Source organism: Pseudorasbora parva, chromosome 2, assembly GCF_024679245.1.
Source record: "Pseudorasbora parva isolate DD20220531a chromosome 2, ASM2467924v1, whole genome shotgun sequence".
Classification (NCBI taxonomy): Eukaryota; Metazoa; Chordata; class Actinopteri; order Cypriniformes; family Gobionidae; genus Pseudorasbora; species Pseudorasbora parva.
The window spans coordinates 30,631,617-30,653,915 of NC_090173.1; the positions used below are offsets into that span (position 1 = coordinate 30,631,617).

General features: G+C 38.3%; 1 protein-coding gene across 2 annotated transcripts; it reads right to left on the bottom strand.

Moving 5' to 3' along the window:
- Window positions 1–4,896: 4,896 nt before the first annotated feature.
- On the bottom strand, window positions 4,897–21,753 carry grna (granulin a). 2 transcript variants are annotated; one of them, XM_067415287.1, is made up of 21 exons: window positions 21,643–21,753; window positions 21,171–21,254; window positions 20,353–20,490; window positions 19,635–19,766; window positions 19,430–19,558; window positions 19,112–19,196; window positions 18,593–18,699; window positions 18,212–18,362; window positions 18,014–18,109; window positions 17,812–17,909; window positions 17,567–17,708; window positions 17,373–17,464; window positions 17,108–17,261; window positions 13,609–13,700; window positions 10,817–10,973; window positions 10,630–10,727; window positions 10,287–10,526; window positions 9,464–9,739; window positions 6,477–6,719; window positions 6,153–6,401; window positions 4,897–5,360 (listed from the first exon to the last, which is right to left on the bottom strand). In XM_067415287.1, exons 3-21 carry the CDS (start codon window positions 20,488–20,490, stop codon window positions 5,208–5,210), a joined length of 2,832 nt encoding a protein of 943 aa, XP_067271388.1. In that variant the 5' UTR covers window positions 21,171–21,254; window positions 21,643–21,753; the 3' UTR covers window positions 4,897–5,207. The 2 variants fall into 2 exon arrangements, with proteins under 2 accessions (XP_067271388.1, XP_067271397.1); XM_067415296.1 differs by lacking the exon at window positions 9,464–9,739 and having other exon boundaries at window positions 21,643–21,748.
- Between the last annotated feature and the right edge of the window lie 546 nt (window positions 21,754–22,299).

Consider the following 22,299-nt stretch of genomic DNA (forward strand, 5'->3'; position numbering starts at 1 on the left):
TGCTTTGTTCAGTTATATGCAGTGCATCCATAAAGTATTTACAGCACTTCACTTTTTCCACATTTTATGTTACAGTTACAACCTTATTCCAAAATTGATTATTTTCAAAATTTGTTTCTCAATTCTACAAACAATACCCAAAATGACAATGTGGAAGGAGTTTGTTTGAAATCTTTGCAAATGTAAAAAATGCATGTAGCCTACATAAGTATTTGCATACCATCTGCTTTGATGTGATTGTCAAAATTAAATGACTCGTAGAATGTGCAATATCTCACAACCTCCTTAGTGTATACGAATTTGCACAGTGTACACCTGCCTTTAGGGTCGTTGTCGATGTTGGACGATGAATCTTCATCCGAGTCTGAGATTCAGAGCTCTCTAGTGGAGGTTTTCACCAAGGATGTCTCTGTACATTGTTGCACTCATCTTTCCCTTAAACCTGTGTGTTTCCCTCTGAATATGTAGTTTCACTATCTGAAGCAATTCAAGGATCTTGGTCCTTGGGAGGTGGTGACCATAGACCTGCATTATGTGAGGCACAGACAAGAACGGTTTGACCCAAAATGATCAAAATTGAAACTACTTGGGAAACAAATACTCCTTCATCTCGGATGCCCATGAGGTAAGCTAAAACATATCAAAATTTAATTTCAAAGTGAACTATCCCTTTAATACTATGTAGGCTACTAACTAAACCTCCTGGGTTGTAGAACCCGTAGAACTGGGGTCCTGAAACTGCAGCACACCGCTATATCACCCAGTTCTGTAGGTGGCGCTGTCACAAAAAAACTAGGGTAGAGTCCTAGAATTGCGGTCCTGAAGGTCCTGAAACTGCAGCCTCCGGTTGCAGACGTTGTGTCTCTCCTGCCGCAACACTGAACTACCCACTGAAATGACTGAACTGTCTCGGCTTAGCACAAAACCTGAATGAGTTAGCACCTTCAATACCCGTATGTCCAGCAGAGTGGCATTCAAAATCCATTTGCCAATTGTCATTAGCCTTTTCAGGAGGACCGGTATTAGATGTTTACGGCTCCCAAGTGCGACCCCTAGTGTCATCACATCGACACGTCTCGTTCTGTCCATACAACCTTTCTTTTACTGTCTATGCATACAACAGTAACCAAGATATCCATTGACATAGTATTTGTTTACTTAGTATTTATGCTATATTTTTTGTAAAATACAAATATATATATATGTGTGTGTGCCCTATGTTTTTAATATGTTTTGATATATTTGGATGTAAAATGTGAAAAGAAGATACAAAAGAAATTAAAGCTGCGAGCAGCGATGACGGGCCCAAGCCGGGGGCACCGCCACCCCGGTGGCATCAGCTTAACTGTGCACAGCAGGCCAATAGGCATTTAATATGGGAAAAATAAATAATGGGACTTTGTCTAAGTCATTTGAATTCACCTCATTAACTGCAGCAACTGGTGCTGCTATGACCAGGAACCACAACAGTCACATCTCTGAGATCAATTACATTTTATTCATTAATTTTATGTCAGATGATGTCAAATGTCAATTTCAAAATGAGTGCAGAATACTGTCCAAATGCTGAAGTTGTATTATCCTTACACTTCTCTTAAAAATAAATTAAGCCAAATCACAGAGACCGCAACAATGATTTTAATATCAGTGTCAGGTAAGAGTAATATGCGTGCATATAATTTATGGAAGTTTATTATAAACAGCCACTTTTATAAGATCATGTGAAATTATTATTTTTTATCCATTTAAATTCTATCAATAAATAATTAGTTTAAAGAGGTGTCATACGTGATCTTTGCAAACACAGCACATGACCTTCTTTAAAGCCCATGTTATAGAAAACAATTAAAAGTATTAGAATATCACTTTCAATTATGTGCAAATGTATTTTTTGCAGCTCAAATTTTGTAAGTTCAGAAGACCAGTATTTAATTAAAGATATAATATATGTTTTAGTTTTTTACTTATTTTTCACAATAAAGTGATAGATATTTGTGATAGCCTATATGAAATTGTTAAATTATTAAAAAACAAGAGACAAGGTGACACACACAGAGTGAGAGAGACCCCCTCCAGACACACACACACACTAACACACACACACACACACACACACACACACACACACACACACACACACACACACACACACACACACACACACACACACACACACAAACACAGAGTGATCCTGGGGGGGGGGGGGTAACTAATTATATAAAACAATATTCTCAATGCCCTACAAATAAACTGGTTTTATACATTTATTTTTTTATTCAAACCCAGAATATGTTTAATCCTTTAATGCAGGCAAAAGCACAACATTGAGAGGTAATTTAGACAGAAGAGTGGCTCACACACACACACACACACTGTAGAAATCAGTGACACGTGTCCCCATGAGTCTGTGTGCATTCAGGTTGAAGTCCCCACCAGGCTAGAAAAAATAACACACACACACACACACACACACGCACGCACACACACACACACACACACACACACACACACACACACACACACACACACACACAGTAGTAATGCTGAAGTATGCTGCAGGCAACCCTTATAAGCTCAGCCCACCCCCCCCCTCCCCCCTCCCCCTCCCAACACACACACACACACAAACACACACACACTCACACTCACACTCACACTCACACTCATGTCTGGTTCACTATCTTTTTGGGGACTCAGCATAGACATAATGGTTTTTATGCTGTACAAACCATATATTCTGTCCTCCTACACTGCCCCTACCCATCACAGGAAACTTTCTGCATTTTCAAAGTAACTCATTCTGTCTGATTTATAAGCTTTTCTACCCATTGGGAAGTCCCCATGAGTCTGTGTGCATTCAGGTTTAAGTCCCCACCAGGCTAGAAAATCATTCACACACACACACACACACACACAGAGGCAAGGTTTTTTGCTTGAAAACTTATACAATATTGCCCTCTACTGGTCATTTAAGTGAGAGCATAAGTGTTGAAAAAAAAAAAAAAACACCCAGTGTGATATAGAGAATAACCAGCAGGTGGGAGTATAGCCTTATTTATGAACCAGGCATGTGTGTGCTTCTTTTGTCTTTTTTAGGCTTATGCTAAGGGAAAACCATTTGAGATATCCAATAACCGTTCGCATTTTAGCATCTTCTGTATATTTACTTCATGTTGTCCGAGTTTGGAGGAGATTGAATGAATCGCTTTTGATGAGAAGGTAAAAACTCAGAGCTCGCTTTTCACTTTTTCTCATTTTCAAACCAGATTATCTGACTTCCTGTTGGTCAGAGCTAATGACTGTAAATTAGAAAGCTGTCCAGCTCGAAAATTACAATATATATACCGAGTTTAGTGACTGTAGATAAAACTAACCCCCCGCTTTGGACAAAAGATGGCGCTACTGAGCCCCTCTACCACGCCCGTTTCTGAATCTTTGCTTGCATCTTCTGGACAGCATGTCTGATGTGTGTGTTGAGTTTCATGCAATTTCAAGCATGCTAAGTGTCTCAAAAACACATAAAAAGATTATTAGACTTTGACGCGTTGCCATGACAACAGTATTTCAAGAACCAGGAATCCATTCAAAAGTCTATATCTGCCATGTTTTGACATTATACTGATGAAGTTTGAAGTAAATCGGGTGAAAATAAGATGGGGATTTAAAGCAATTTTGAAAGTGACACACTTCCTGCTGCCAGTTGGTGGCGCTATAACTTTGACTCACAAAAGTCATATCCATGTGATCGGCCTCTTACAACAAACACACAGCTGAAGTTTCATCAAAATCTATTAATGTATGCAGAAGTTATAATACACTTCCTGTTTCCTTTTTCTCGCCATAAATTCGTCTCTTCGCCACGGCCAAACCGTTTGAGATATCAAAAAGTTGCTCGCAATTTGGCATCCTCAGTGTCTTGACTTCATGCTGACTGAGTTTGGTGCTGATCGGGTGAATCGTCTAGGAGGAGTATCGCAAATTCCACAGCATGCGTTTTCCGAACAACCCATAATAGCTCACTTCCTGTTTGGCTGACGCATAACTTAGAGCACGAAAGTTGTTCGGCCCGATGAGCTCTATATGTGTACCGAGTTTCATACATGTACGTGCAAGTGTGTTTGATTTATAGACCACGTTTTCAGAGCCCACTTTAGGGGGCGCTGTCGAGCCCCCCTGCCACGCCCGGGTCCCAGCCTCAGCCCGGCCCTGATGGCCGCGCATTCTGATGCGTGTGCAAAGTTTCAAGAGTTTTCGAGCATGGGAAGGGCCCCAAAAATGCCCAAATAGTCGCGTAAAAAAATAATAAATAATAATAACAAAAAAAAAAAAAAAAAAAAAAAATAATCCTTAGAAGAACAATAGGGCTCTGCGCCCTTTCAGGGCTTGGGCCCTAAATAGACAATTCTCTTTTTATTTATCTTTTAGAACTGATAAGGTTTTTATATCGTTCATATTTTTATTTGAGAATGGTTTAGTCATCTGTCACAAAGCTCAATCAACAGTAAAAAAAAAAAAAAAAAAACTAAGCATATTATTCATTAGAAGAAGGAAATTAAACAGATTAGAGTAAAGATCAAGACTTGCATAGGGAAGTTACACAGAAAATATTATATATGGTCTCTGAAGAGGTTCATTTAATCTTTTTACTTATCCAGGGAAATGTAGGCATAATCACAAGACTGCATGATATCAAGTCTGAAAAAAATAAACCATAGGGGCATGTAACAAACCATAGAGGCCTATGACATTTGTACATGGCAAATTACAATGACAGTGACAGTGAAAAGATGTGTAAATTCAGCCACTAAAGGTCATCTACGCTTTAATGTTTTACATCTTTACACTATTCCATAGTCAAATTAATCTTCAGATAAATTGAGCAGTAATTGCTGGGGGGGGGGGGGGGGGGGGGGTAGAGAGAGTAAAACTATGTGTACACAGTTTACAATACAATGACACATTCTTAAAATACAAATGGCCCAGTGTCTAAAACATAGCTGGTATTACTGATAGACAATGGAAGCAGAACTTCAACATTATTGTCAGCCCTCATTAAACTTTCCCCTGCTAATAAAATAAAATGTTTGCAGTAAACTGTCTGATTACCTCTGATTAGTACTATAAAAAAAAACACAAAAAAAAAACATTCTGCCACTTGGACACTTTATAAGTGTCTGAGTGGAAATAACCCAGGTTTTTATTTTATTTTATAGAGTTGCAGCTCGTTTCTTTTGGGAGAAGAACATCCTCCAGTTGACCCAGTTGTTCCAGTCAAAGCCTACTGCTGGAGTACAAATTCCACCCTCACCACATTTGTATCCAACAGGGCAGCAGTGTTTCATATCATCACAGCACTTCGCCTTTAGAGAGAACGATAAAGGAAAGAATGGAGTGAATGAAAGTAGAAGGACAAGAATAAGGATTTGGGTAAATTCAAATGGCATGTAAATGGCATGTACATTTTTATCTTACAGTAAAGTCAATAAAACTGAGACCAGTGGACTCCATTCCAGGAATTTCCATTCATATATATTTAAAAGAAATTAATTCTTCGATACAGCTATTGTGCGCTGGAGCTCTAAAAGAACATCTTTAACCCAGTGCATTCTTTAAATAAAATGTATTTCTGTTTTATATCTAATGCAGACAGATGATGAAGTGATTATGTAACTGCTAGTTCTGTAACCATAATATGCTGTTACATGTAAGTTTTGAAGGGATAGTTCACTCAAAAAATTACTCGTTAATTATTATATGTGAGTTATTATTAATTACTCACCCTCATGTCGGTCAAAGCCTTTACAACAAAAGATGATATTCTGAAGAATATTGGTGTTCAATTGGTTAACATTGGTGTTCAAAACAACACTGGACCCCACTGACATTCATTGTATAGATTGTAAATAAACAGATATTAAAAAAAAAAAAACACTCCATAGAGGAAAGAAAGTTTGTAATGACATGAGGGTGAGTATATTGAAATATTTAAACAAGTCTTGAAGTCTATTTTCTTTACCACATTGGCATTCCCCCTAATGGGGAAAAATACATTCAATTTAAGATGTATTCTCTGAAATTAAGTATTTTTACATGAGGGCGAGTAAATGACAACATTTTTGCGTGAACTATCAATTTAAGGTTTAATACTTTACCATGGAATACGGGCAGCACCCCCAGGAGTTCTGGGAAGTTGGACAACAGGTCTGACCATCTTGGCAGCTATATCCACCACCACACTGAATGCCATTTTCAGAGACTCTCAGCTGTGGCCTTTGGACACCAATGTGGACAAGTGTGACTCTTTCCACATACAGCCAGGTGGTCTTTGTGCAGGAGCGTCTAAGCAAGTCACACCTGTAGCCTTTGGGACAGCAGTGCTCCTGGTCTGAGCAGCAAACAGCCTATGGCATATAAGAGTTGTATTAAAATGATTAAACATGAATAAATCTTAGCAGTCCACATACACATATTCTTACGTCAGGAAGAGGGCAGCATCCCCATTCTCCTGTGGTTACAGGGCAGCAGGTCGAATCTGCAGGGCAAATCGATTTCTCATCCCGCTGATTGGTCTCGATATCTGAATTTGGAGATGGTGAATTTTGAGCAGCAATCTTATTGTACCAGGGGATCACCACATCTCCCCTGATGCAAGACAGACGGCTCACGTCGCAGCTATAGTGAGCCGGACAACAGTGTTCCCCATCTGTGCAACATACAGCCTGAAAAAGATTGAGAAATTGATTCAAGATCAACATATTGCTCTTCACAGCATTCTCCTTTAACAGTGTATTTTTTTTTAAATGGCAAAACAAATTGCATATACTATCGTTTAAAAAATTTGGTCAGAATGTTTTTGAAGAAAGTATCTTCTCATTTAGTGCTGCATTAACGTGATCAAATATATTGTGAACAAAGTATACAGTTGTTACATGTCTGATGTTTTCATTGTGTTTTTGGTTAAAGTTCCTGTGACCTAGGCCAAATCAGAAATCGGCCCCTTAAATAGAGCACTATTTGAAGGGACAGCCATTTGTTGTGGTGTCCTAAACCATTGAGTACATGTTTGAGTGCACTCATTCAATCCCACATTGCTCCGCAGTCCAAGCTAGCAGGGAACGCTCTCAGAACTTTGGCTAATATTCCCTTCAAGTTTGGTCAATATTCTGAAGAAAACATTAAAATGTAATGTTTAACGAATATTTTAAGAATGTTTTTATAATAATGTTTTCCTAACTGTTAAGAACATTCTGGGAACAAAAATTAAACTACCCGCTGAAAAAGTTATAAGAACGTTAGGGAATAATAAGACTAATAAGAAACGTAAGAATGTTACTAAACATTTTTAGAATGTTTTTAAAGAATGTTATCCTAACTTTTAAAAGAAAATTCTGGGAACAAAAATGAAACTATCCGCTAAAAATATCAATAGAAAACTGCATGATAATGTTCTCAGAACATTCTTATAACAAAAAAATTCTAGCTGGGGTAACGAGTGTACAGCCGATGTACACTCAACGGCTGTCCGACTTCACACACTCGTTTTCATTTACTTTTTTAAGTGAACTCTAGTGGACTAAAGTAGGGAATAGTGAATGAGGGTATAGGGGGCGATTTCAGATTCAGCCCTAGTTTTCCCCAGTCTGCCTAATTAGTTGTGTCATTCACTTGTTTCTCGTTAATCACCTTATTATTATCTAATTTGCTCTGTGTATTTAGCCTTTAGTTATCCCTCAGTGTTTGTCCATATACATTAATGTTAACATGTTTTATTTACCAGCTATACTAGTAGTTGCTGCGTAATGATTTGCCGAAACCATTACTTTTTTTTGATGAATGGATCTTTTCTACAGAATTCTACTTTTCTGTTTTATAACATTATAAATATCTTTACTGTCACTTTTTATCACTTTTGGTCCTTACTGAATAAAATTATTGTTTTCTATACAATATATATATATTACTGACCACATTTTTTAAAACTTGTATTAGTATCTATTGTCAAGTCAGTGAGAAGTGTGCATATCTGTTACAAGCACAAGGAAGTATCTGGAAATATACACTCACCTAAAGGATTATTAGGAACACCATACTAATACTGTGTTTGACCCCCTTTCACCTTTGAGAACTGCCTTAATTCTATGTGGCATTGATTCAACAAAGTGCTGAAAGCATTCTTTAGAAATGTTGGCCCATATTGATAGGATAGTATCTTGCAGTTGATGGAGATTTGTGGGATGCACATCCAGGGCACAAAGCTCCTGTTCCACCACATCCCAAAGATGCTCTATTGGGCTGAGATCTGGTGACTGTGGGGACCATTTTAGTACAGTGAACTCATTGTCATGTTCAAGAAACCAATTTGAAATGATTTGAGCTTTGTGACATGGTGCATTTTTCTGCTGGAAGTAGCCATCAGAGGATGAATACATGGTGGTCATAAAGGGATGGACATGGTCAGAAACAATGCTTAGGTAGGCTGTGGCATTTAAACAATGCCCAATTGGCACTAAGAGGCCTAAAGTGTGCCAAGAAAACATCCCCCACACCATTACACCACCACCACCAGCCTGCACAGTGGTATCAAGGCATGATGGATCCATAAAGGCATGATGGATCTCATTCATGCCTTTAATTACAATAAAAATTCTGACTCTACCATCTGAATGTCTCAACAGAAAGTGAGACTCATCAGACCAGGCAACATTTTTCCAGTCTTCAACTGTCCAATTTTGGTGAGCTCGTGCACATTGTAGCCTCTTTTTTCTATTTGGAGTGGAGATGAGTGGTACCCGGTGGGGTCTTCTGCTGTTGTAGCCCATCCGCGTTGTGGCTTCACAAATACTTTGTTGCATACCTCAGTTGTAATGAGTGGTTATTTCAGTCAAAGTTGCTCCTCTATCAGCTTGAATCAGTCGGCCCATTCGCCTCTGACCTCTAACAACAACAACAAGGCATTTTTGCCTACAGGACTGCCGCATACAGGACTGCCACATACTAGATTTTTCTTTTCTTTTCACACCATTCTTTGTAAACCCTAGAAATGGTTGTGCGTGAAAATCCCAGTAACTGAGCAGATTGTGAAATACTCAGACCGGCCCTTCTGCCACCAACAACCATGCCACGCTCAAAATTGCTTTCCCATTCTGCCATTCAGTTTGGAGTTCAGGACATTGTCTTGACCAGGACCACACCCCTAAATGCATTGAAGCAACTGCCATGTGATTGGTTGATTAAATAAATAATTGCATTAATGAGAAATTGAATAGGTGTTCCTAATAATCCTTTAGGTGAGTGTATATATACACTCATGAAAACAAAGAGCCCTCTTAATGTAGATGCAATGTCATGATGGTAAAACCAGTAAAACAGGCTCCAAAGTAAACAACAACCTTTTCAGGAGAATTTCAAAGATGTTTAGCAAAAATAAACGTCTCTATTTTGTATATAACAGAGTTACACTCACATCAGGCAGAGGGCAACAGCCCCATTTTTTGGTTTTTAAAATAAGACAGCAAGTGGTGTGATCTGGGCAGGAAGTGTGAGTGTCACACGGTACCCTGACATCATACTTCCCAACTTCCTCTTTCACTTCCTCGTGCTGTCTCTGTTCCTCCTTATCTGAGGCTGGGATTATGTCTGACATGGGTACAGAGGTGGTGTTGCTATTACAGGTGAGTGTTACAATGTCACAAGTGGTGCCATGTGGACAGCAGTGGAATCTATCCCTACAACACACAGCCTGCAGACAGAACAGCCTGACTGAGTTATGTTTTATGATTAATTCATTATAATAATATGTGCACTATTAGTGTTTTTAATGGGAAAAATAAACTTAATTCAAGATATATACCACTTTTCAAAAGTTCAGTAATGTAGGTCAGTAAGATTTTTTTGCATTGAAATTTTTTTTTTAAACAAATGATGTCCCTTTGAAATTTTTATCAAAGAATCCTGAGAAAGAAGTGTATCATTGTTTCCCCAAAACTGTTAACAGAAATGCTTCTTTGAATGAATGATTTCTGTAGGGTCATGTGACACATGTGAGTAATGATGCTGAAAATCTAGCTTTACCATCACAGGAAATGTGATTTTCCTGAAATGTTGAGATATGAAATGTTTCATATCTCAAATAAATGTTGTTGGGCACTTGAACATCCTTGCGAAAGAGGGACTAAGAGATATCACCAAGAGCAATAAAATTCAAAGTTGAAAATGGAGTGTATATTTTCTCATTTGGTTACTCATGCAAGATTAGATAAGTATTTTTCCTCTGATATATACTGTACCTCAGGCAAAGGACAGCAGCCCCAATCTCCGTCAAAATTCTTACAGCAAGTGTTGGATTCAGGACAAACGTGACAGGAGTCGCAAGTCACGTTCTCAGTTGACTTTTGATCTGCTCTAGGGCGAGTAGGCACCTTCTCCAGCCAGGGCGACGAGGGTGAAGGTTCATCACATGACCCGGCAGCAACGTTACAAGTCGTACCATGAGGACAGCAGTGGATGAAGTCGTCACAACACACGGCCTACACAGAAAATAAATGCACACCTTTAACTTTACCCAATACACATCTCTTCACCAGGACTTGCCATATGAGACAGAGATGTCATGGTCAAGGGGTGATTTACCTCTGGCAGAGGACAGCAGGCCCATCCTCCATCTTTAGTCTTACAGCACGTGGTTCCATCTTCACAGCTTGCAGTGGCATTACAGGGGACATCTGAGCCTGAATATTCAGAAAGTAAACTTACAGTTTTATGTTAAATGTGTACATGTGTTTTCGGTTTCAGCGCTTTGGATTATTTGTTGACTTACATTGGGTTTCAATCACATTCTGACTGATGATTGGTTTGACGGGCACCTGCTCCACCCAGGGCACAAGATAGCATAAAAGGTCCTCACATGTCCCAGCAGCAACATTACATTTCTTACCATGAGGACAGCAGTGTATGAAGTCCTCACAACACACGGCCTACAGAAGAAAATGAAGGTGTTCCTGTAACTTTAAACACTTACTTTTTGTGGTGCTGGATGACTACTTTATCTATAGACCATGGTATTTGCAATGATACTCTAAGTCCATGGTCCATTACAAAAAAAAGGTAATATAATATTCTCAGATCCCAAATCCTCTGGAATTTTTTGTTACTGACAAATTTTTTTGTTACTGAACTGATCTCCACCTGCGTTATCTAATTTAGAAACAAGGGGTCTTGAAAAATGTTTGTTGCCCACGAGCCCTGAATATGATGAACCCCTTGTAGGGACCAGCATCATAAAATATAAAAATGTAAAAAAAAACAAAAAAAAAAACATCTTTATAAGGTCTTTAAAAAAAGAAAAAACCTCTTAAGATTCATATTAAAAGCATTTTTTTATATATATATATTAAATGTATTAAATTAACACTTTTGTTCAAAAGTTTCAGGTCAGTTAGATTTCTTTGAAAGAAACAAATATTTTTTATTGCGCAAGGATGCATTACATTTATTAAAAGTGACAGTAAAGACATTTACATCTTGATACAAAATGTTTCCTTTTAATATAAACACCTGTTCTTAAACTTTCTATTCATCAATGAATCCTAAAAAAGTATAAAGTTTACACAAAATATTTAATAATATATCAGCACAACTTTTTCAATATGTTTCTTGAGCTGCAGATCATCATATTAGAAAGGTAGTGTATATTGTCAAATTATTTAAAATATATTTAGAAAATATATTTACTTATTAAGTTGACACCATATATTTTTTACCGATAAGAGCAGAGATGCCCAAACTAGGGCCCGCGGGCCAAAGTTGGCCCGTGGTAACCTATGATTTGGCCCACCGAGGTCCGAGAGAGAGAGAGAGAGAGCCTACATTTTGAAATGATAAACGCTCAAACATCATAATAAGCATGCATGTTTATTTTCCGTCAGTGAAACAACTCACTGCAGCCTGTAAAACAATTAAACAATTATCAGTAAATAATGGTAACCCAAAGAGTATAAGAAAATTAATTATTAGTTAAAAAAAGATTTGTAGATAGATTCCTAGCCTTTTCCCCCTTAAAGATGCGTCCTATGCCGGTCTGCGCTTTGAGATGAATGTGGGACATGAGCTGGATAGACACCTTTTCTAATATCTTTGTCTTCATGATGTTGCAAAGCAACACTTGTTGTAAAAGGGCTGAAGAGTGAATTTTATCTTCCACAGGGCCAAGACATTTAGGCTATGTTTGATTATGCACCGCTAGAAAAAGCGAAAGTAAAACCGCTGGGTGCACGTGAACTGCGCTATTCAAATAAACTTGACGCGCCTCAAGTCTAATAACAAGCACAAACATAAAATGTAATAAAATAAAATTTGTCAAAAGGTATTCGTCCTACAGTCTTTACCATAGATGTGAATGGGTATACTTAATTATACGCAAACGAAAGGAAGAAGCATTAATATTTTCCTGTGAAAATGAGTGCGACGCGAGTGAAGATTTGAGAAAAGAAACCAGATGTCCATCAAATCGGGTGACCAGAACGCAAAACAGAATTAAAAAGCTGGCAGATCTTAAATTGGGCTCAGCCCACCTCTCTCATCCAGGGCTGCAATGTTACATCTGCGAATTTATTTCCTTTTTAAACAAAGTTTTGTGCTTTTACTCCTGTGGTAATATTCACGTAAAACAGCATTCACATACCAAACACTGGGTTAATGACGAAGATAGAGCTTTAAGTAGAAAATAGTTTTTATGTAAAGAGATAAATTAAAATAAAAAGTGCACAACTCTTCTTAAGTGGAAGGAAGCTACCTTTTTTCCCCATCACGTGGAAAATTGTGCGGGTGAGTCCTTATTTGGGTTAATAAAATAATGAAATTATAGTTTTTAAGTAGAAAATAGTATTTATGTAAAGAGATATAATTTACTATACTCTGTATTTTATCTTTTTATAAAAATAAAAATAAACGACGATATCATCGTCCATTGCGATGTTTTACTGTAACCATTGTCAACTGCCAATTTAGGGGATATCGCCCAACCCTATTTGCAAACAGTCTGTTCCTTTTTTTAAAGAGTAAAATATCCGTCAACATTATGAATCTGGATCATTGTGTATTTGACATTGAACCGTATTTTACATTGAACACTTGGGGATTGTTGCCCATTTAATTGGTCATTAAAATGCAACACTTTACAAATAAAACTGCATTAGTTAATCAGATTACATTTGTTTTATATTTATTGTAAACATTATGAAATGAATAAACCCATAGCAACTTTAATGTAGGCCTAATACAGTTTGATTTATGATTTTTTTTTAAATTACTTTCGGCCCACGTCTCTCAATCAAGTTTGATTTTTGGCCCTTCATAGGAAAAAGTTTGGGCACCCCTGGATAAGAGTAATGTTAGATGTATAACATTTAAAAATAATAAACTTTTACTAAACTTTTTTTTTTTTTACTAGATTTTTTTTCTCTCTCAAATGGTCTACGGACCCCTGAATATCCCTTGTCCAAACCATCTCTGGCTCTGCAGTTATTGTAATTATTGGACAGATGTTACAGCTGAGCTAATTGTGCACTGATTCTGCTTAAGTATTAGATCAAGACAGGTGATGTGATTTACCTCTGGCAGAGGACAGCAGGCCCATCCTCCATCTTTAGTCTTACAGCACGTGGTTCCATCTAGACAGCTTGCAGTGTCATTACAGGGGACATCTGAAGACAATGAAGACACAATAAATGATAGAAACAGATTAAAAGGGTCATTAACTGCATTTGTATGCTTTTATAATGTTAGTAGGATTTTTACATCAAAACATTGTCAAAATTTTGAAATATTTTAGCCCTCTGATTTGAATACTCTGTTTGAAGAGGCTGCTGATATGTAAATACCCACTGCTGTGATTGGCTGACATCTTTGCTTTAAATATAGGTTACCACTCTTCTTTTATAGTCTCACACTGAACTGACTAACAGCTTCAATGATTATTAAAGGGGGGGTGAAATGCTGTTTCATGCATACTGATCTTTTTACACTGTTAAAGACTTGGAATCCCATACTAAACATAGACAAAGTTTCAAAAGTTAAGGTGGACGTTTGATGGGAGTATTTCTTTGTCAAAAATACTACTTCCGGTTAGTCATAAGTTTCGGCAAGTTTTTTGAGATCATGCGTCCCCTTTGACGTTAACGGGGGCGGAATTTCCTTGTATGGGCCTTACGGACAATTCTACCGGAAGAGCGTGAGAGAGAGCGAGGGAGAGAGCGAAAGTAACAGGCTACGCCCATCAAAGCGCTGGCTTGTAGGATGCTAAACAGGTGATGTGCACATAACAATGTCACCAAAAAAGTGCGTTTTTGGTTGCCAGACCAAGACAGTCCTGCACAGATTCCCCAAAACCCCGCGTTAAGGCAACAGTTGATGTAATTTGCTTTTCCGGATCAGCAACTGAGTTGCGCGAATGTTTATATCTGTTCGCTGCATTTCGGTGCCGACTGTTTCATAAACAAGGCCCAGCTCGACGCCGGATTTTCCCAATCGCCTAATGCTGAAGGATGGAGCAGTCCCAACGTTAGAACCGCGGGCGGTGAGTGAGACTGCTTCAAATGTCTGTGTCTTTGCCTATGCTCATCAAGTAGCCCAAACATGATCACGTATAGTTAATTGATCAATGGAGCATGCGATGTGTAGTGCGTGTACATTTGTTTAGCTGGCCACTATATGTGTAACTTTATGTTTGTGTATTGTAAAAGCACTCCAAACAACAATACACAAAGAAGGGGGAAATATGTTGAACTAAATAAGCACGCTTCTTCATTCAAATGCGCTACTATTCCGTGTCTTTCTATGTAAACACTAACTAATCCTGCCGTGCAAAACCGGTCCGCTTACTGTCTACACAAACCACGCGTAAACACACAAACACACGTGCACAACTGCACTTCCCACATGTACACCTTCAAAGACAAAAATACGACGATATAATTCAAGTATAAATATGTAAATAACACAAGCCGCTAAGCATATTATATAGTTAGTGTATAACTTGTACCACATACAGACGTCCTGCTCTAGTCGTTTTTGCTGCTGCTCCTGTTCAACTGCAGCCTCTGGGTCTGATTCCGGATCATAGATGTATGGCTGTATCTGATTAAAAGCCATATTTTTATTTTGAATAAAGTTTTTTTCCCGCTGTTAGGGATGACGCTCGACTCAACACACAGCGCGCTGCTGCACACGTCATTATTTAGCTCCGCTCACACGACACGCCCCCACCCGCTCGGCTTTTTTCGGAAAGACTCGGAACAGCGCATCTTTCTTATATAATTATAAAAAAAATAAAGACTTTTCGGAGATATGCAGGATGCAATGCTACTCTATAGGTACTCAAGATTGACATGACACTGACTGAAACTGAGTGTTTCACCCCCCCTTTAAAGGACTTTGTGACTTCCTACTTTTCTCCTTATATATTAGTGAGTGGCTAATAAGTCAATAAGTACTCCTATGCTGCCATCTACAGTTTATAGTGGGCATTTCATATCTCTTTAAATAAAAGCTTGTTCGCCACTGATACCCCTTTTCCACCAGAATGAACCGGGTGCTAGATCAGAGCCAGTGCTAGTGTCAGTTCTAAGTTGGTTCAACATGAGAGCCTTTAAGAACCGGTTTGGCTTTCTACAGGCTAGAGAGCCACCACAGAGCTATAGGTCTTACGTCACTGTATACGTCTCATCTTTCTCGCTAGCATTTTAGCAATGCAAGCAAGGCAGCGGGATCTACAAACACACCAGTCTTGTTTGAGATGCATCGGTGCTGCGTGGACCGATCCGCGTATGATATCAAAATACAGCGTGAGCGATTCAAAAGCATAAGGAGTCGTTTGTGCTCTCTGTAAGTTACTTTGATGTTATACGTGATCAGTCTGCACAGCGCACGCCGATGCATCTCGAGCCTTCCCTGAATGGCTCATGGCTTTATGATCCTACATCGGCATCAAAACGCTGCAAATCCAACGCATTCGTGCAGCTCTCCATGATTTGTATAGACGGAGATTACAATTGAGCAGCTGTTAGCTTGATTAGCTGCTATTTGAAAAATGGCGGTCACAAGTTTGTGTTGCTCTTGTTGATCACGGTAACACCGCGCCCAGCAGCTGACGCAAGTGGTTCTTACTTCTAGCCCAGCAAAGTTTTGATGCTACTTAAAAACCACTTTTCCTGACTCGGAACTGCTGCTTTGGCTGTGGAAAGACAAAGAACCGATTTGAAACTAGGCTCTGCCTCCGAAGGCACTTGCAGGCAGTGATGGCGCGGGAACGGCTGATGTACAGTGTTGTATTTGAGGTAAAAAAATTATATAAATAATGTTGGGTTTCTCACACAAACCGATCGTTTCGTGTTTTAAGACATCAATGCCTCACCACGAGCTGCTGTGTTTAATATGGGTTTGTATGTCTATGTGTGTTTTACTCTCATAGTGACATTCATAGAAAAAACATTCCATTGACATGCATTATAGGGCAATGGGTGGATCTAAAAATCTTCATTTGTGTTCTACTGAAGAAGCAAACACACCTACATTTTGGATGCCCTGGGGGTAAGCAGACAATCATAACATTTTCATTTTTGGGTGAACTATCCCTTTAAAGAGAAAACCGTTTTTCATTCAAACAAGTCAACGTAAACAACACATTCGAGTTAATTGATAAAATCGATTTATCGCCCAGCCCCTTTTACATAATTGAAAATAACCCCTTTCCTTGTCATTTCATCTAATTGACACAGCAGTGGGCTGGGCCAAAGATGTGATAATGGAGAAGTAGATGTTGATCTGATTCTGCAGAGGTGTATTTGGCTGCATTTTACGATCCTGCAACACGTCATAATGTTACAAAATCTGACAACAAAAAAGTTTTTTTCGAGCTTGGTTTCAATAAAAGCTGTTTTTGGTCTAAAGAGGAAATTTGAATTCTGAAACTTACAGGATCTTTTATAGTACAATGGCATTTTACATGTGAAAAGATCAAGACAAATTTTATTTCTCAATTCATGACCCCTTTAAGAACAAATAAAAAGTTGGTTTTATATGTGGCTGTGATGGATTCTGTAATTTGAACTACCTTGTCTAACATCCACATTCTGATTGCTGATTAGTTGGACAGGCACCTTCTCCTGCCAGGGCAAAGAGGTTGAAATTTCTTGACATGTCCCAGCAGCAACGTTACAAGTCGTACCATGAGGACAGCAGTGGATGAAGTCTTCACAACACACGGCCTACACAGAAAATAAACGCACACCTTTAACTTTAATCCAATACACATCTCTACATCAGGATTTGCTATATGAAACAGACGTCATGGTTGAGATACTCGTCAAGTGATTTACCTCTGGCAGAGGACAGCAGGCCCATCCTCCATCTTTAGTCTTACAGCACGTGGTTCCATCTTCACAGCTTGCGGTGTCATTACAGGGGACATCTGAAGACAATGAAGACACACAAAATGATAGAAACATATTAAGAACAAATATATTTTAGTATTTATGTGTCTGTGTAAGATGAATTCAGTGATTTTAACCACCTTGTGTAACAGCCACATTCTGATGGACAGGCTTCTTCTCCAGCCAGGGCGACGAGGGTGAAGGTTCATCACATGACCCGGCAGCAACGTTACAAGTCGTACCATGAGGACAGCAGTGGATGAAGTCGTCACAACACACGGCCTACAGAGAAAATAAACGCACACCTTTAACTTTACCCAATACACATCTCTTCACCAGGACTTGCTATACGAGACAGAGATGTCATGGTCAAGGGGTGATTTACCTCTGGCAGAGGACAGCAGGCCCATCCTCCATCTTTAGTCTTACAGCACGTGGTTCCATCTTCACAGCTTGCAGTGTCATTACAGGGGACATCTGAGCCTGAATATGCAGAAGGCACAGGAAATGACAGAAACAGTTTAGGAAAGGTTATATTTTATGTGCGCATAAAATGTATGTGTTGTCATTTACAAATTTCGACGTACTCTCTGAGAGTGTACCAGACAATGTAGTCATTTGGTTTCCACCAGTAGTGATTTGTTTGGTTGTAGTGACTTGAGGTTCAGCCCATATTTCTGCAGCTTTTGAAGGAGAGCAAAGAAAATAAAATGCTGAATTATATAAGTGGAAGACTCCACTGGAAGTTATCATAAAATGTATAAATCTCTCTGACAATAGCCTACGTTTGTGATCTTCCCATTCAGCCCTAAGGCGAGCAGGGAACTTGTCCCACATGGGCAGCTCCTGATTGGTGGAGGACAAGCATTTAGAGCCTTCAACATCACAAACACTGTCCTCTGGGCAACAGTGGATTTGATCATCACAGCATACAGCCTAAAGAAACATGTAATAGAGAACAGAATGCACATTTCTTTCAAGGATTCTTATGGATACGAACAGGATATCAGGATGTATTTGAAACACAACACTTTTGTCACAACTTTACTGTCACTTTTTACATTCAATTGTATTTATACATACCTAATTATTTAAACATGTTTATCTGACTGTGAAAAAAATTGCAGGTCTATGCCCATATTACTGTATCGAAACTGTACCCATACCCTTGGCATGGGGCAACACGACCATTGACCACCTTCTGTCTCACAACACGTGGTGTCCACAGGACACTCTGACTTCCCATCTCCGCAAAGAACAGTCCCGACTTGTCCTAAAAACAATCGCATGACAACACTGATGTGGAAACACACTAAGATGACTTACATTTATTTTGCAACAAAAAAAAAATTCTACTGTAAATGCTAATTATAATAACAATAACTATTGGATGCTACTAACAGGATAGACTGTGATTGGCTGTACATTATTTAATTGCTCATCAGCTGAAAAATGGTTCTGAAAGTGATTCCAACCACATTGTTCCTCTGTGTCGTTATGGCTGTGGTGTGGACTTCTCTATTCTCATAGAATAAGAATAATTCTTAAAAGTTCATAGTTATAGTTATCATTATAGTAATCGATCTTGGTGTGAGCTGGGCCTTAAAACCATAATACATTTATATGGGATGATGCATGTTTTAATCATTAAACTCTGGTCCACCTTTATTCTTTAACTTCCATACCTTTTTGTTTGACACATGAACTGCTGTCTTCACTGCATTCATGGTATTTTGGGCAGCAGTGTTTCCCATCTGAGCACGCAAGGCCCTGAAACCATTAAAACTACAGTCAGCTTCACAGTGCAAAACATTTTAAAACAATCCTTGCCCATTTATTCATTAATTTACATTTCATTGACTCACAAATATCAATCTGTCTATATGGGTTTATGATTTAGCCACACCCATCATTTGGGACAGGGTCCTGATGCAGGCCATTCATCATTTCATGGACTAGGAGGCGATGGTTTGGACACACATTCCTGTAATAACGTAACTTACTTGTGCTACTGGACAACATCCATAAGATGAAGTCATCAGCAGACAGGAGAACTCAGCAGGACAGAAAGAGCCGTCCGGGCAGGTGATGTCGTCTTCACTTACAGGTATTGAGGGGATCATTCTGAAGGACTGAGGGACAAGAATTATTAAGACATTGCAAACTGCTTTGAGTGCTATTATTTCCTCTCTTTATATAATTTCTCACTCTGGGAAGGTCTGTCTGTTGAGCCGGTATCCTCTTCACCAGTGGCAGTGTATGTGTGGCGTTTATACAGTCCATAACACTGCACAGCATGCCTTCAGGACAGCAGTGCATGTGATCCTCACAACACTCTCCCTACACACACACACACACAATTGTACACACACGAGCTGATCGTTTATACATGATGACAACCTCCTGATTACAGCTTCATTTCTTTGAGCTCTTTGAATAGCAAGGTCATCGAGTTAAATAGTCATTTGCATGCTGATACTATACGAGTGCCTTATCATAACCTTTATGAAAGGAGATGACAGCGTGGATGTGTCTAGTAAAGGGTGCTATTAAAAAATATCTGACAGAGCATAAAAAATGAGTGACCGCAGAACACTTTAGGGCTTCCGTATCGATGAGCAATTTACTTTGTGTTGTCTAATCTGATCTGCTTTCTACAAACTTTATTAGGTTTCTAGAAGAGTATCTGAACCTAATACTCTGAAATGACAAAACTTAAGCTAGTCCCAGGCTAAAATGCTCGTTTGAGCTGTTATAATGGAAAATTATATCTTAAAATATATCTGTGTCATTGTTTTGTCTCAATTCGCACACCTAGGCAGGATTATAAACGCTACTTAAATGTCCTAAGTGAACTAAGACCTAATCCTGGCTTAATTTTAGCCCTGTCTGTGAAACCAGGACTTCATGTAGTTGATTCTCTCACGTGATGGAAAGGGCAGCAGCTGATCTCTCCGGTGGGATCCTGGCAGCACGACTGGCCTGCCTCACAGAATTCATTGTTGGGGCACTGCGAGCAAGCAACCAGGGTCACCAGAGCTAGGCCTACTGTCAGTTTCAACATCTGGATGGATGGAAAGAGAGAGTTCAAATGTTAAAACGAACAGATTTGAAATGTGAAATGTGACTGATGCATTTCAGTGGAAAGTCATACAAACAGGTCAAACCCATCAGACCTTCACATCTCAGATACATGGTACACAATTTAATAAAAATATTAGTATTTATAGTTCACTGGATGCTCTTTTAAATAGTGCAAATATATATTTTTTAATTCTGGCATCGCTTCCTCTTTCACATCTACAATTTTTAGGCAGATGCTTGCCAGAGAATCTATGCTGACCTCAGAAACAAAAAATAACTAAGCATTATGAATGTTTTAGATTTCTTTTTCAAATTCCAAAAAAGAAATGTGGATATACAGTTGGTCATATATTGGGATATATCACTGCCTGAGGTCACACCAAGGACACTTAACAATTAAAAGTGTGCAATTGTATTTCCTTTTTTCTAGACTAATGGAAATTCCCCTTAGGTTTGCCAACCCACAATCTGCAAAAAATGAGGAACTGTATGGTTCACCTGTTGTTTTTATACAGGCACTGTATAAAACAACTTAAAGTTTAAAGTAGTTGCTATTTACCCTCAACATAATAATCAATTTATTTCATTCAATAACATCCACATCAATAAACCTCTTCTGAAGTAAATAAAAGAGAGAAGATGCACTTTAATTCAACTTACCTTTTAATGTAATGAAGAGGAGGATGTGTAAACAATTGAAAGTGAATGACCAGTCCGTGGATCCGTGGGGTCCAAGTTACTGATCTGTAAGTAAAGATAAATGTTTTAGATAATACGAGTATATAAATAAACAAAACTACATTTATCTTTCCATTTAATTGGCTTCCACATTTTGTTACATATTAATATTAAAAACAATGACAATAATAAAAACTGACGATAATAATAAAAACGGAAGATTTAAAATTCTAAACAGACGATCGTGTATATGTAATGAGTCTATCAAGTTTAATTTATAATTTCGAGAGTCAATTGATTGTAGGAAAAAAATGGCATATAGCAACTAGTGACGCGTTACGCTGCTTTCTGAACCACAATGCGCAAAACAGATTGGCACAGATTGGAAACTTTCACAATTCAGTTTGAATGCACAAAGGACGTCAAAGACGAATGAAAGTTATACAAGACTTACCGTGTCTCCTTGCAATGTTCCCACACGGAATAAAGAAATTTTTACCTCTTAAATAAATGTAGACTTGCCACGCTCCGCCTAATTTAGAGGACAGCCTTTGGTTAATGTAACTGCCCAACATGGGCGTGTCATCTGATATGTGTTTAATTACAAGGAAATGCACATGGTAAAATGACCCACAAGAACGAGCACATGAATTGTTCATGATGAACAGGATCGTTTGGATATGATAGGATAAAAAAAATAGTTTATTTTCATCCCAACGCATGTGAAGGAACACGCTCAGTTCCCAGCAATAAAGCAGCATAGCAAACAGATACCAGCATTAATAATAATAATAATAATAATAATAATAATAATAATAATAATAATAATAATAATAATAATAAAATTAGCATAAAACATTTAACATAAAAAAATGCTACTGATGCAGTGAGATCCAAGCAGACAAGCAATAATTAGGCTATATCAGAGATCAATTTGAAATAGGAATAATATTTTATTAAAATGTAAAATTATTTATCTAAAATAGTCTAACAACATCAGAGTATTTGAAAAAAAGGACCCAAAAGAAGTAAGCTATTTGCATAATGAAAGGAGAAAGAAGCAGCAGAAGAAGAAGTAGAAGAATAAACCCGAGTCTTCTGAAACTAAACA

What these genes read in the sequence shown, in the direction of transcription:
- grna (XM_067415287.1), bottom strand. Translation starts at nt 20,490, where the DNA reads ATGTTGAAACTGACAGTAGGCCTAGCTCTGGTGACCCTGGTTGCTTGC. An exon ending in GAATGTGGCTGTTACACAAG is followed by an intron (nt 17,465 to 17,566) that starts GTGGTTAAAATC and finishes CATTGTCTTCAG; the next exon opens with ATGTCCCCTGTAATGACACC. An exon ending in GAATGTGGATGTTAGACAAG is followed by an intron (nt 13,701 to 17,107) that starts GTAGTTCAAATT and finishes CATTGTCTTCAG; the next exon opens with ATGTCCCCTGTAATGACACT.